The sequence below is a fragment of the Acomys minous genome (genome assembly GCF_964271855.1).
Source record: "Acomys minous genome assembly, chromosome: 13".
NCBI classification, from domain to species: Eukaryota; Metazoa; Chordata; class Mammalia; order Rodentia; family Muridae; genus Acomys; species Acomys minous.
The window spans coordinates 98,282,595-98,297,483 of record NC_140495.1 but is presented as its reverse complement, the minus strand read 5'-3'; the positions used below and the strand labels follow the sequence as shown (position 1 = coordinate 98,297,483).

Sequence of the window (14,889 nt, the reverse complement as noted above, 5' to 3'; positions counted from 1 at the left end):
TAAGCGCCGTGGCGACTAGGGCTGTCCCGCGGCTGTCAAATCCTCACCGGTCAGCTGGGTTGGGGCCGCTGCGCATGCGCGACTCTACCGGCGCGCCCTCACACGCGCTCCCAGCTTGCCGCGGCGCCTGCGCAGTGGCAGTGAGTGGGCCTTGAGGTCGCGTCTTGCCGGGGTCTCCGCGGTCCCCAGCGCTCGCCCGCGCGGTCCTGCTACGGCCTTCCCGCTGCCCGCGCCATGGGCTTCAGCTCCGACTCCGCTGTGCGAGGTGAGCCGCCGGCGGCAGGTCCCCGCCACTCTTATCCAGACTGTCACCTTGATCAGTACAAGGGCAGGCGGAGGCCTGCCGGGAGCTCGTGGCATGAGGGATGCGGGATGCTGGTGCGGGCCGGACGTCCAAGCCCTGGACCACTTCCCCCAGCCAGCCACGCTGTGAGCAACCAAACCTGAGGGTCTCTCTCCACTCCAAAACACCCCTGTCCCTCAGGCTCTCTCAGGGCACCGAGTGGTGTGGGGAAACGGGCAGCTTCATGCCACCCTGACTTCGGGGACTGGTCATGTCGTAGATGTTTTGCTGACTTTGTAATTCTAGGTGAAGAAACTCAATACGAGGTCTTCAATTTCCAGTTTTCTTACGTACTTTGCATCCGGCCACTGCTGGCAGTGATCCGAAAAACAACTAAAAATAGCCTCCTTCCCTAGTCTTGAAAACAGTATTTTGCAGAAATCTGACTAGAAGTTCGAGAATTTGTTGAACTTGGCTAGTGTAAAGTCCCCGGTGATAAACTGTTAAAATGGTCCACAGGCTATGCCCAAATATAAAATGCCACATCTCAGGGTTTAATTACCTTTCAGTTTAATTGAATAAAGTTAAAAAATTAATTACAATGAGCTCCATTGACTGACTCAGCAAATATGGATAATCCATCGTGCTCTGTTATGGAACCATCCCTAACTTGGACTTTAATTTTATAGTAGTTAGGTTCTATATACCGGAAAGTTCTACTTAGTGTCGATGAAACTGATTTGGCAGGTAGGAGGGGAAATTCTTTTATTATTATTGTTATTATTACATTTATTTGTATGAGTGTCTCTTTGTGTCTGTGCCATGACTCCTGTGGATTTGAGAGGACAACTTGTAGGAGTTGATTCTCTCCCACCATGTGAGTCCTGGAGATCAAATTCGGGTTTCAGGCATGGCAGCAGGCCCCTTTCCCCATTGAGCTGTCATGCTTTGCCTAAACAAATAGCTTTAAGTTACTAAAGACAGAAAAGATAATTCTTTGCAAAATTTACTTTAAAGGGCAGCTTTCTTGGGCCTCCTTTAAGTATACGCACTTCGGCGCCTTTAAATTTTCTTTGTGGCGTTTTAAAATCTGCCCTTGTTTTATTTTCTCTTTTCAAGGCACTCTTTTTTCTTTTATAGCCGAAGCTTACTTTGAAATCCTCTTGTGTCAACCTCACCAGGGCTGAGACTGTAGGCCTGTGCCAGCACACCTGAAGAAACCATGCTCTTGGCAATAAGACTATTGCATAAAATAAAACACTCATGTGACTGTTGGTGCAGTTGTTTTAATTCTGTACAAACACTGTTGCACATGCGTGAGGTGGGCCAAAAGATTGCAAGATATGTTTCTTTGTTTGCAATCTGGAATCACATTTTTGTGAAGTGGATACTAGACTGTGATTTGGATAGTGTGTTCTTGAAGAGGAAGTAGGTGAACCCCAATAGTCTTTCCTGCAGTCAAAAGATAAGGATTTAGCTTGGTTTAATCTGTGGGCACAGGGAGGTCAAAGGTGACTCTCCGTTAGTTTACCATTATCTAAGAAATATGAAACCTCTTGGTGAAACCCCCAATTAGCCACGCCTTTGTTGTATTGAGTAACTTTTTCCTTTCCTTTTAATTTTTATTTATTTATTTATTTTGTGAGACAGGGTTTCTCTGTGTAGCCCTGGATGTCCTAGACTCACTCTTTAGACCATGCTGGCTTCGAACTCACAGCGATTCGCCTGCCTCTACCTCCTGGGTGCTGGGATTAGAGGTGTGTGCCATCACGCCTGCCTGGGTAACGTTTTTTTAAACAGGAAAAACAGAGATCATTATGAAGTCCATAGAGAGAGAGAGAGAGTCCCAAAGGCTTTGCAAGTCTCTTCTACCAACCCCTTGCACCTCAGAGTTAGAATATAGAATGCCTTGGAAATATACACGCCCTTAAAAAAAAAAAGAGAGATTTATTTACTTTTATGTGTATGGGTGTTTGTCTACTTGTATGTTAGTGTACCACGAGGTACCCACAGAGGCCAGAAGTGGGTGTCAGCCAGTTACCCTGGAACTGATATTACAGACACGTGCATAATAGGGATGGAACCCTCCGGTTCTCTGGAAAAGTAGCCCGTGCTCATAACCGCTGAGCCATCTCTCCAGCCCCTGTAATATAACTTTTACTGTTTACTTCGTGTATCTTGTAAAATTGTTGTTTTATTTATCCTTCCTTATTCAGAGTCTCAGGTAGCCCAGGCTGACTTCCAGCTTGCCACATAGCAGAAGGTTCCTTTGAACTCCAGATCCTTCTGCCTCCACATATTGGTGTGCTGGGATTATTTTTTGTTTGTTTGTTTTTGGTTTTTTTTTTTTTTTTTCAAGACAGGGTTTCTCTGGGCGCTGGAATTATAAGTGTGCAATTTCACACCTATTTTACTTGGGCCTGGAGATTGAGCTCAGGGCTTTGTTGCAAACAATGCAAGCAGTGTGCCAATTGAACCACCCCCAGGACCCCCCAGAGTTACATTCCTACTGGTACTTAGTTGAAAAGTAAAATATTGACTTACAGCCAGGTGTGGTTGCAAACACCTCCTATCTCAGCCCTCTGGAGACCAAGGCTGGAGAATCAAGAGTTGGAGGCCAGCTTGGGCTTATGTAACATGCCTCTAGCTCAAGAAGAAGGAAAAAAATGTGAGCTGGAGAGATGGATCAGCCGTTAAAGGCTAGGCTCACAACCAGAAATATAAGGGGAAAAAAAATTAAGGGAAGAAAGAATGTCTATATTTTCAGAGTTCTTTATATTGGGGGACTGGGAGCCTGGGGTGCAGAGGGACGGTAGTTAATAAAAATAAGTGGGTATCAGACCATGACTGGAGTTAGAAATAGGCAGTGCAGAAGAGTGATGGTCCTTGAGACCTTCCTATGGTCAGCATGGGCTGCTTTGGGCATGTACCAGTGAGCTCATTATGGATTCTTGAAAGTGGCCTTCACTGCCCTCGTGCACATCTCATGATTGTTCCTCTCGCCCAGTAGATGGCCTTTCTGGACTCACTGTTAATACCTCCGTACCTCCCGGAGCGAGCTGTCATCCTTCACCCTCCTCCTTCCTCAAGGCTGACTAAAGCCATTCTCCCCTGGATCGCTAGACAGCCTTGTCACGTGCTTCCTGGAACTCTTTGCCATGCTTTTTGTGTTTTGTTTTGTTTTGTTTTTTGGTTCTGTTCATTTATTTACTTGAGGCACGGTCTCATCAACCCTGGCTGGCCTGGAACTCCCTGTGTAGAGTAAGTAGGCTAGCCTCAAACTCAGAGATCTGCCTGACTGCCTCCCAATGCTGGCTTAAAAGGATAACCTACCACACTGACTGCTTGTTTTAAAACAAGCTCCACATTAAAGGTTTTTCTCTATCCAACCAAAAGTCAGTCGTAATTCATCTCTAAAGCCAAGAAGCCAGCTAAACCAATAGTGTGTGTATGTGTGTGTTCACACCAACAGAGGTCAGCCTCAGATACTATTCACCTTTGGTAGACTAGACTAGGCTAGACTGCCTGGCCTAATGAAGCGTGTTAGAGCCATCTGTCTTAACACACACACACACACACACACACACACACACACACACACAGTGCATATTACTTCGCGCAACAGTTTTTTCATGGGTGCTGGCTACTAAACATGGTTCCTCATGTTTCTGTGGGGAGCACTTTACCATCTGAGATACTTCTTCAACCCTCCAAATCAATTTTTTCGTGTGTTATGTCTATGTGCGTGCATGTTTACGTCCACACATGGCTTCATGTGTGACTTTGCATGGAGGCATGCAGTTGATGTCATGTCACGTGTTCTGTCTTTATAACTCTCCACTGTCTTTATGGAGGCAGGGTCTCATTTAACCCATAGCTCATTGATTCTGGCTAATCTAGCTAGCCGTCTCTCTCTGGAGGCCCCCCAAATCTGCTTCCCAAGTGCCAGGGTTATAGGCAGCCACCGAGCTGACCCAGCGTTTGCAGATTCTGGGGCTCCAGACTCCAGTTCTAATGTGTACATCAAATGCTTTACCCACTGCCCATCTCCCCCAAAATGCTAAAGTGTGTGTGTGTGTGTGTGTGTGTGTGTGTGTGTATGTATACATACATACATGAGTGTGCCCATGATGTGGAGGAAGGCATACAAGCAGCTGAATAGAATATGGGTCCAAGCACAGCTTTGTGGAGTCTGTTCTTCAGCCGTGCAGGTTACTGGAGCAGAATTCAGGCAATCTGGTTTGCCCAGCAAGTGCCTTTACTCACTGAGCTTTCCCATGAGCCCCTTACATCAAAATTCTAGTTTAATAAATTACTTATTTTGTATGTTTGGGGTGTGCGGGTCACAGCACTTGCATGCAGGTCAGAGGGCATCTTGTGGGTGTTATTCTCTCCTCCCATGATATAGGTCAAGGGTCAAACTCAGGTAGGCAAACTTGGCAGCAGGCACCTGATATCCACGGAGCCATCTTGCCTGTAAGCCTTAGTATCTTAACGGCTACCTTGCCTTGCCTTCTCTGGAAACATTTCCTTACCTGGTCTCGTCCGCAGGTTGTAAAGAGGATTTATGTGTTTGCATGTGATCTGTTGTCTGCCAGTGCTGACTGACCTGTTCATACTCTTTTTTTTTTTTTATCCTGATTTTCCTCAGACTCCTTTATATTTTTCCAGTTCATTGTTTCACAATATATTCATTAAGGTTTTTTGTTGTTGTTGTTTTTGAATCTCGTAAAGTTATTTAATGGATTTTTCCTTTTCTTGAGAAAGAATGTACACGTCCCGCCAAGGAACTAGTAAGCAGATAATAGGCGCGGGAGCTGGAGCTGGAGCTGATATAAGGGTGGCTGAACGTGGTAGACGGATTCAGGGGTGAGGACGAGTAACCTGAGGTGCTCCATGCTGGTGCTCTGAATCTGAGAGGGTAAATCTTACATAGGTCTAAAAAAAAAAAAAAAAAAAAGCACTTGGTGTGGGAGCACTGAGGCCATAAAAGGGATAGATGAAAAATGAAGGCGAATTGGTCACCCATCACTCCACTTCGGTCAAGCCTTGAGGGGAGAACAAAACAAAACAAAATAAAACACAGGCCAGGAAGGCTTGCTCTCTGCCCAGCGCCCCTCCCCCTCTCCTGACCACAGCACATTCCAGTTCTGTGGCAGTTGGTGGTAGTGGGTAGGTGAAGGTCCTTTGGGCAGAAACTAGTCTAAAGGAAAAGCAGGGTGAGGTTTCTAAGTCAAAAAACCAAGTAACCTTCACAGGAAAGCAGACCTGAGGGGTCAGTTAAAGAGAGAGCTGTGGGCTTAGGAGCCTGTCCAGGAGAAACTGGAAGCTCTAAAGCAGTCTTGAGGCAGCAGAGAGCCTGGTTGCCTGTCGCGGGCTCTGATCTTCCTTTAATGGTGTTTATGTAGAAGAAAACAGGTTTGATGGATCTCCATGACCAAGCGGCCCTTGAGAAGGAAAGGAAAGAGGCTAGCCCCGGAGGAGGCAGGAACTTGCTTACGGTTCTGGAGTCCCCCGTTCTGGCCCACGGTCTGAAAGGTGCCAATAGAGAAGTTAATAATCCAGCCTTGTTAGAGCCCTGTGTTGCCTCTGCAGTTGTGAGTTTAAGACTAACCCCTGCCTGGTGCTCCCTGAGTTATCCCGAGCTGAAGAGGCCAGATCCGGGCTTCTGATAGTGAATGGAGCCTTCCAAGCTCACAGTGGGTGTTTTGTTTTTGGGTTGTTTTTTTTTTTTTTTTTTTTTTTTTTTTTTTTTTTTTTTTGGTTTGTTTGTTTTCGAGACAGGCTTTCTCTGTGTAACCTTGGCTATCCTAGACTCACTTTGTAGACCAGGCTGGCCTCGAACTCACAGTCATTCACCTGCCTCTGCCTCCCAAGTGCTGGGATCAAAGGCATGCGCCACCATGCCCGGCTTTCACAGTGGGTGTTAACCAATGTGAGCAGATAGACCTCTACCAGGCTTGCTCGGAGTGCTCCCAATCTAAAGGGGCTGGGCCCCACCAGGTTCTGGGTGTTCTTGGGCCGTGTCATTTCTCTGTCTTACAGCCTGGCTTTTGAATTTTTTTTATTTTTATTAGTATTATTTTCTTACTCTATCTCTGTTCTTCCCTTTTCCTTCTCTGCCCTGGAGTTGCCAAGGATGTTTGCCACTTTTTGCTTGGGGGGAGAAAGCACTGATTGAAGTTGCAGTAATGGAGTGATAAAATAGAAACATTTTTCTTCCATCTGGAAACAAGCAAATTGTACCTCGTGAGATTAGAAAAGTTAGGATTTGGGAAGAGGGAAGAATTGACTTTTTCCCTCTAAGGCTTTATGTAGCTCTGTAAGTCTAAAGCACTCACTTGGGAACACTGTTTCTCTAGTACACTGACAGTGTTGTGACACTTGTCAGGGTGGGCAGTGCCCTTGCCAGACGTTTGGTCACAGAGCCTGTGTTTTGATTTCCACAAGACTGAAACCCTTAAGTATCTAGGGTGTGCATCTGCTGTGTCGTCCATGGTGTGGCTGCTTTTGTATGTCAGTTCCTCTGTCATTTCTTCCCTGGTCAAAAAAATCTGGAGAAGGTAAAAGTTTATTTGGGATTTGGGGGGGGAGTTGTTTTTTGCTTTGTTTGTTTGTTTGTTTGTTTGTTTGTTTGAGACAGGGTTTCTCTGTGTCCTGGACTTGCTTCATGCTGGCCTCGAATTCATAGTGATTGCCTGCCTCTGCCTCCCAAGTGCTGGGATAAAGGCATGCGCCACCACGCCTGGCTAGGATTTGTTTTTTTAATGTCATCCTATATATTAATATGGTAATATGAGAAAAGAGAATGGATTTAATACCTTGGAGCAAATTGATGCCAACCACAGGACATCTGAAGTTTGTAGGGATCATTAAAATAAATAGCAAGGGCTTTTTGAGGAGGTGGGGCCTGGGCTCCATGCCAGCAAATAGACATGAGAGGTGGAGTAGTTAATAATTTACCTGCAAAGTTAAGTTTCTGCAAAAAGCAAAACAAAAACCTAAGATTACAACAGTCAAGGAGTTGTGGGTTTTTTGTTTTTTGTTTTTTTTTAGCTTAGAAGAGGGGTTATAGCTGCCTTTTGAGTTTGTTTACAGTATCAGTGGGCTCAGTGAAATTGAGATTTTCATCTTTTGAGGCAGAGTCAGTGTCTAAGGTTGGCCTCAAACTCTTCCATTCTGAATTCAGAGTCTCTTCCCGTTGGTTGTAGATCCTGCAGCTGCTTCCTCAATCGTGCACTGAAGAGGAAGGCTGGGAGTCAGGCAGATCACAGTAAATTACAGCCGAGCTTGAATACCGACGTACTCTATACTAGAAAAACGTACAGAAAACGTGTAGTTGCAAACCATCCTGACAGGCTGGGGATACAGTATAGAGGCAGAGCGTTTGTCTAACATGCTTGGAGCCTTGGATCAGTTCCCAGCACTGTAAAAAGAGAAAAATTCCTGAAGTGAAAGGTTTGAAGCTGTCAAGTGACCACTGGTCCCAGAGCACCTGGGAATAACAAAATACTAGTTAATGTTTATTTTAGCTGTCATAGCAAGAAAAAGCGGAAGTGACCTGGGATGGAAAACAATGAAAATTTCTTTGCAGAGAAAAATGCTACTGTAGTTGAAAATAGAGTCCATGTGCCATAGAGTGTGCCCATTAGCAGCACTGGGTACAAGCTAAAGAATAAATGAGACTGAAGTGAAGGGGTTTGTGTGGGCACCATTAGAACCATCCCACCTGTGAGGACTCTGACACCGTGGAAGCCTCCTGCCCTATCTATACCCTTGGGGTTGTGTTTAGTGATAAAACGTGTTTTTGTACTTATCTCTCCAGGGCTTTATTTGATAGTCGGGGAACTCATTTCAGACTGAAGAGCTGACTCAGGAAGTGCTAGGAAGCAGTCCCGTGTGTCTACCCTGACCCTGTTCGACATCTTCCTGCAGCCCTGGGACTAGACAACCACCAGATAACGCAGACCTTGGCTTCTGCCGCCACTGCCTGGAGCCAGGGTGGCCGCTAAGCACCTGGGTTTCTAAGGAGTCTTTGGACGCAGAAGGAATAAATACATGGCCTGTTAGTCCAACAATTTCTTATTATTATTAGACGTAGAATACTGTTTTACTTAAAATAAAGTTTTAGGGAACGCAGAAAGAGATTAGCAATGTGGGATTTATTGAATGTTTTGTATGAGACAGTTGTGGTCAGCTTTGCATTTTAATGAGAAAGCGATTTGCAAATCCTCATGGCCTTTAAATGACATCAGATGTAGGACCAGCCCTGCTAGGCAGAACCCGGGGATCAGTGATGGGGAGGTTGCTGGTCTTTGTCTTGTCTCTCGTTCTCTTTGTGTTGACATAGAGTCACATTGGCTTTTGGTAAATTAAAGCATTTCAAAGCCACTAAAGGATTTTTTTTCTCCCAAGACAGGGTTTCTCTGTGTAGCCCTGGTTGTCCTAAAACTCACTTTGTAGATCAGGCTGGCCTCCAACTCACAGGGATCCAATTGCCTCTGCCTCCCAAGTGCTGGGATTAAAGGTGTGTACCACCACCACCTCCAACAGCGGCAGATTTTGTTCTTTAAATGAACTCTAATAACATCACCTCCTGATCTTTCTGTTTTGTTCATAACTTGAGTCTTATTTTTCAGATTTTGTTTTCTTTAAGCAATAGGACCTTACAGGTGCACGTGCTGCTGAAAATATTGATGGACACGTAAAAGATGACCAAGCCTTTGCTTTCCTTTTTCTGCCTTAGAGAAGGGAAAATAATCTTTGCTCTTCCCTCTTTTATATTAACTTAGCTGTCAACTCAGTAGGAAAACACCTTTGCGTTGATGAGGGCTGTGGAAAGCCTTAAGAAGAGAAGTGCAACACCACTGCGGTTGGGTCACTTATTAACACTGAAAAAAATCTTCCTCAGACTGGCAGGATGGGTTAGCGGGTAAAGGTGCTTGCTGCCAAGCCTGAACACCTGAGTTAGAGTCCCAGGGCCCACAGGATGGAGAGAACCAACTCGCAGAAGTTGCCCTCTGACCTCAACACGTATGCTGTGAGCACCTGCCACCTCCACATACATAAGACACCATGTGGTTGTAAACAGTATGCTTGTCGTCAGGGCTCATGAGCCTTCCTGTCTCTGACTGTCCCTACCTCCCTTGCCTGTTACAGTTGAGTGGATCGCAGCCGTCACATTTGCTGCTGGCACAGCTGCTCTCGGTTACCTGGCTTACAAAAAGTTCTACGTTAAAGAGAATCGCACCAAAGCTATGGTGAACCTCCAGATCCAGAAAGACAACCCAAAGGTGGTGCATGCCTTTGACATGGAAGACCTAGGAGATAAAGCTGTGTACTGTCGCTGCTGGAGGTCCAAAAAGGTGAGGGCTTTGCAAGGGTGGCATTGTGGGAGGCTAGGGAAGAACCTCTTCCTTCTTGTCTCTGTGGAGTCTCTTTTTTTTTTCCTCCCAAGTTTTCACATACAGCTTGCTGTTTGTCTGTGTGAGACGGGCTCTTCCCAAGTAGCTCAGACTGGCCTCAGACTCACTGTGCTGCCACCCCTGCTGGGATCGCTGGCTTACACCACCGCACACAGCCTTCCACAGTCTTGTGAGTTATATATTCTAAACTGTCAGCTGCCCTGCAGTGAAACTGCATCACACCTTCACTAAGTTGAAGAGTTAGCCATCTTCTTGCGTTTTAGTGACTGGGATTTCTTCTCCAAGTGATCTCAGGAGGAGCCTGCGGCCTGAGTACAGTGAGAAACAGACTGAGCAAAGTATGTTTGAGGCAGGCTCTCGCTGCGCGGCCTGGGAACCTACAGACAGACAGAGGCTCACTTTGTAGCCAGCTGGTCTCTCACTGTGCTGGTCTTCCTGTTCTGGCTCCCGAGTGCGGATTATTGGTGTGCAGCTCCTCACCTGGCTCAGATTTCCTATTGGTAAATACCCTAAGCCACCTTCTAGCTGCAGTTCCTGTAACTAAACACCTGGCAGAACGGAATTGGTCAAAGCTCACCTGATGTGATGAGAACTATATTCTGTCAGATGGAAGTGTCACCTGTGACACCTGCAGGCTCTAAACATGGACAGTGTGATTTGATTGTCTTTCTAAGCATCTTGACAGGGTGATGTGCTAGGTGACTTCAGAACTTCAAATGTCCTGAGAGACCCAGTGCTAACTACCGTTCACGTTTGTGGAAAGTGTATTTCCAAAGCTTAAAGGCCGTCACGTGCTGAACTGGGAGTATAGGCTGGGGTGGGGGTGGGGGCCTTCCAAGAAGCCATGAGTTTGGTCCCTAGGTCTTTAAAAGAAAAACAAACAACAACAACAAAACCAGCCAGGCTCAGTGGTTCACACCTATGATCCCAGCACTCAGGGAGACAGAGGCAGGCGGATCTTTGAAAAATTACAGTGTGTTGGAGTCTTAGCCACAGTGGAGAATGCTGTTATGAATCATGTGCTGTAAGCATGGAAAAGGCTAATACCTGGTAGAAAGTGTGTTTGCGGGAGTGTTTCATTATTTTGTGTGTGTTGTTGTTGTTGTTGTTGTTATGTTCACATGAGTGCAAGTATCTGCAGAGGCCAGAGCATCAGATTCCTCTGGAGCCTGAGTTACACTTAGTTCTAAGGTGCCCAGCATCAGTGCTCAGAGCTGGGATTCAAACTCTGGTCTTCTACAGGAGCAGGGCGCACACACTTGCCTGCCCAGCCCTTCTCTAGCCCTGCTTGTGGGGCTGGGGGAGGGTGTATAGTTTAGTTTTTTAGTTAGCATGCTAAGAAACGGGCTTCACTGTGCCATTTTCACGAGTATATGTCATCATATTTTGTTCTTTGCCACTCCCCACTGTCCTCCCTGCCCTTCGTCACCTCTTACCGGTCCCATTTCTAGCCCCTAAAAGTTCCCCTGTCAGCTTCCATCTCACGTGCATCCTAGGCCTTCTCCATCCCTTCATCCCCCATCATAGCCCCTAGGAAGTATATTTCAGTAAGCACTTCTAGTAGCTTGGTGCTGTATGGTCCAGGAGACAGTTTAGGAGACGTCACTGTGCCCCGCAATGGCCTGCTGTGGACCTGGGATGCTCACTGTAGGTACTCCTGGAGCCACGAGGACACGGTTTCTGTGGACTGGGCCTGCTTTAAAAGGTGCGCCCACACTAGGCTCCATTCTTGCTGCTCACTAACCCATAGACAGTAAAGCCGGAGGGAGACTTCCTGGGCACAGGAGCTCCAAGTCAGCGGTGTTAAATGTGCATTCCTTAAGTGCTCACCGTGTAACTGTTCACATGCTCACAGGCAAACATCAGTGGCCGCGGTGGGTGTCCGCGGCGAGCCCAGGGTGTATGGTTCAGACGCTTTAATAAATGGGAGTGCCTCGGCCATGGGTTAACGTTCTCTGAGAGTTAGACTGCCTCTGGAAATACGGGAGACGGATGCATCAGCGTATGCAAGTACTAGGAACACTTTCTCAAAATGTGCAAGGAAGCAGTCGTAAGCAAAGAGGGTGGGTAAAGATGCAGGCCCTCCAGGGAGGAATCCGTGAGAAGAGCCAGGGGCAACGTTTTGCCTCATGGTTTGGGCTATAACATTGTGATACAGTAGGACGCTGGCTGTGGAAATGGAGAGAAATGAGCAGGATCAGTGGAAAACAGTGACTTTTTAGAAAACTTTTATTAGTTTTAAGTGTGTGTGTGTGTGTGTGTAGGTGCCCCTGAAACTAGAGTTATAAACAGTTGTGAGCCACCGGACATGGGTACTGGGAACGAAACTCAGGTCCTCTGGAAGAACAGCACACTCTTAGCAGCTAACGTCTCCCCAGCCCTGGCAGTGACTAGTCAGACTGGATAGGAAATTATAGAATCTATGTGTGTGATTTAAAGAGAATGAAGCCTTTACCAGAAACAAGGAATTCTGGTTGAAAAGCAGCGCTAAAGAGTTCAGTTGCAGAGAGAGAGTCTGAGGTGATGGCGCAGTTGGAGTGTGCAACAGCAGTGGGTGTGACTTAGGGACACTGTGGCAACAGCAGCCAGTAGAACAGCTCAGGCAAGATGGACTCAGTAAGAGTCAGATGAGATCTCAAAGAAGGTTCTGCACTTGGACAGCACAGAGTCAGGAGATGGGATGGGCCCCAGGGAGAAGTAAAGATGAGCCAAGTCGGGAAGGAGAGTTATCCAAGCTTTGGTGCTGAGCTGGACTGTCCGCACTGCCAGGTGAGTGGGTGATGATGGACACACTGGATTAAGCAATTAGCAGCTGACCTTTTGCTGCCATTTCAGCAGAACAATTTAAACTCTTGTGTCCAAGACAGTAAAAGCCTGTGGTATCCAAAAACCAAATACTACAATATGAGCTTCTTGGGGTAAAGACCTGGAAATGGGACTCACAGAGACAAGAGGGAGGAACTTTCTTTGGATTGACTTGTCCCATAAAGTGAATGTGGACATGTTAGAGTTAAGATCTCAGCGTCTCCGGAAGAGTCAAGAACAGATCCAGCACTCAGGAGGTGGAGGCAGGCAGACCGCTGTGAGTTCAAGGCCAGCCTGGTCTACAAAGTGAGTCCAGGACAGCCAAGGCTACACAGAGAAACTCTGTCTCGAAAAACCCAAAAAACAAAACAAAACAAAAAAACCAGACACAAGCTAGTGCTCTAAATGTCCATCCATTAAACTTAGTGGTCATGTGGCAGCTCTAGTCTCGGGAATCTGAGGCCCTCTTCTGGCCGTCAGACATTGCACACACACGGTGCACTGGCATACGTGAAGGCAAAATAGCCATGCAAGTACAATGAAAATAAATTTTAAAAAAAAAAAAAGACCTCTGTGACTCAGGGGCCTCCCTGATCTGTTTCGTAAGCACAGCAAAAGCAAGCCTGTGTCCTGCAGAAGTCTGGGAAACACTGGCAGAGAGTAGTATGGCCCACTCTCCCACCAGTCACAAAACTATCACTTGTACCTATGATGTGGAATTTGTAAAAATGAGTGAACATTACAAATTTATAATCATATTTCCGGAAGAAATTGTCTCCTTGAACCAATCAAGATGAACCTCATTAAAGGAGAAAACTCTAGGCATAGGGGGTGGATAAACAAATTGATTTTTCCTTTCCTTGTTTTTTCCAGACAGGAACTTATGCAGCCCAGGTTGGCCTTGAACTTTTGATTCTCCTGCCTCTGCCTCTCAAATGTTGGCATTTCAGGTGTGTACCACACCCGCCTACAAACCAATCTTAATGGAATAAACCTAAACTCTTGCAAATAGAGCACAAAACCCGGGATTCCACACTCAGCATACTGTTTGTTTGTTTGTTTGTTTGTTTGTTTGTTTTAAGTAGTAGTAGGCAATAGGCATAGGTCACTAGAACAGTAGCCAGTAAGTAGTCAGGCCAAAGCCTTAGCGTGCATTACCAGATGTCAGGACAGTCTGAGTAGCGATCTGGTGATTACCCTCCTGTCTGCTTCCTCCTCCTGCCCAGTGAAGACTAACCAAGAAAAATAAAAGGCATGATGTGTTGGAATCAGGCTTCACTACCTCTCTGCCAAGCACAGACGGGTGAGGGGACTAGACATTTCACAGTCTCTCTCTCTCTCTCCCTCTCTCTCTAGTTCCCGTTCTGTGACGGGGCCCACATAAAGCACAACGAAGAGACTGGAGACAACGTGGGGCCTCTGATCATCAAGAAAAAAGAAACTTAATGGACAGTTGCCGTGCTGCACCCCAGCGTGTTGTGATGTCACCTGATCGTTTAAGTAGAATGGCACCCACTCTGTCTGATTGGCCTCCCCGGGCTCTAGATGTGGTTGGTACCTTGCAAATCGCAGCTTTCATATTCATGGCGTCAGCCTTGCTATTGACACACCGTGGTGCACATTTGTTGAAAGAAGAAAAGGCTAAACCGACCTCGTGGTATATGGGTTCTTTTGGTCTTGTAAGGATCCGTTCCTTTAAAATAATGGTCTTAGAATATAGTTGTATCTGAGGTTAACGTATTAAATTATTCTCAAAATCATGTACATGTACATTGTACTTGTAAGTTTAAGGGAAAGAGAATCACCTTTTCGTGACTTAGTTAACCTGGAAAGTAATAGAGTGTGATGAAGTTGCGTTGATTTTTTTTTTTTTTTAAACGGCATTGGAGAAACCTGCCATGACCTTCCTGGCCAAGGTGATGACATGGATTCAGCTTTCGTGTTTTAATGTTTTCAGTCAGAATTAACTGAATGTTATTTTCCTTAAAGTCGCCCAGGTCAACAATAAAGGGGCAACAACTTCCTTTGTGTTCATCTCTGTGGATATTTAATTGATCCACTCTAGACACCACTAGCAGAAATGGAGACCACGGTGATGTTAAGGAGTCACAAAGAATGTTGGGGAGGTGCCTCTGGGGATAAAGTGTCTACATACAAGCCAGGCAGCCATGGCGGCTTCCCTGTAATGCTAGCACTGGGAGGCAGAGGTAAGGGATCAGCGGAGCAAGCTGACTACACTAGCCAGAGTTCTTCTTGAAGTCTGAGTTCAGCGAGAGACTCTGCCTCAGTAAATGAAGAGGAGAGCTATCTAGGAAGACACTGCTCTCAACCTCAGGCCTCCACCTGAAGAACATACATGTACCATGCACTTGTCAG

The 14,889-nt window shown here is 46.2% G+C and overlaps 1 protein-coding gene across 2 annotated transcripts; it reads left to right on the top strand.

Annotated features, from left to right (window-relative positions):
• Positions 1-83: 83 nt before the first annotated feature.
• CISD1 (CDGSH iron sulfur domain 1) lies at positions 84-14,536 on the top strand. 2 transcript variants are annotated; one of them, XM_084753990.1, is made up of 3 exons: positions 84-265; positions 9,443-9,648; positions 13,870-14,536. In XM_084753990.1, exons 1-3 carry the CDS (start codon positions 235-237, stop codon positions 13,957-13,959), a joined length of 327 nt encoding a protein of 108 aa, XP_084610116.1. In that variant the 5' UTR covers positions 84-234; the 3' UTR covers positions 13,960-14,536. The 2 variants fall into 2 exon arrangements, with proteins under 2 accessions (XP_084610116.1, XP_084610117.1); XM_084753991.1 differs by lacking the exon at positions 84-265 and adding an exon at positions 8,149-8,348.
• Positions 14,537-14,889: the final 353 nt, after the last annotated feature.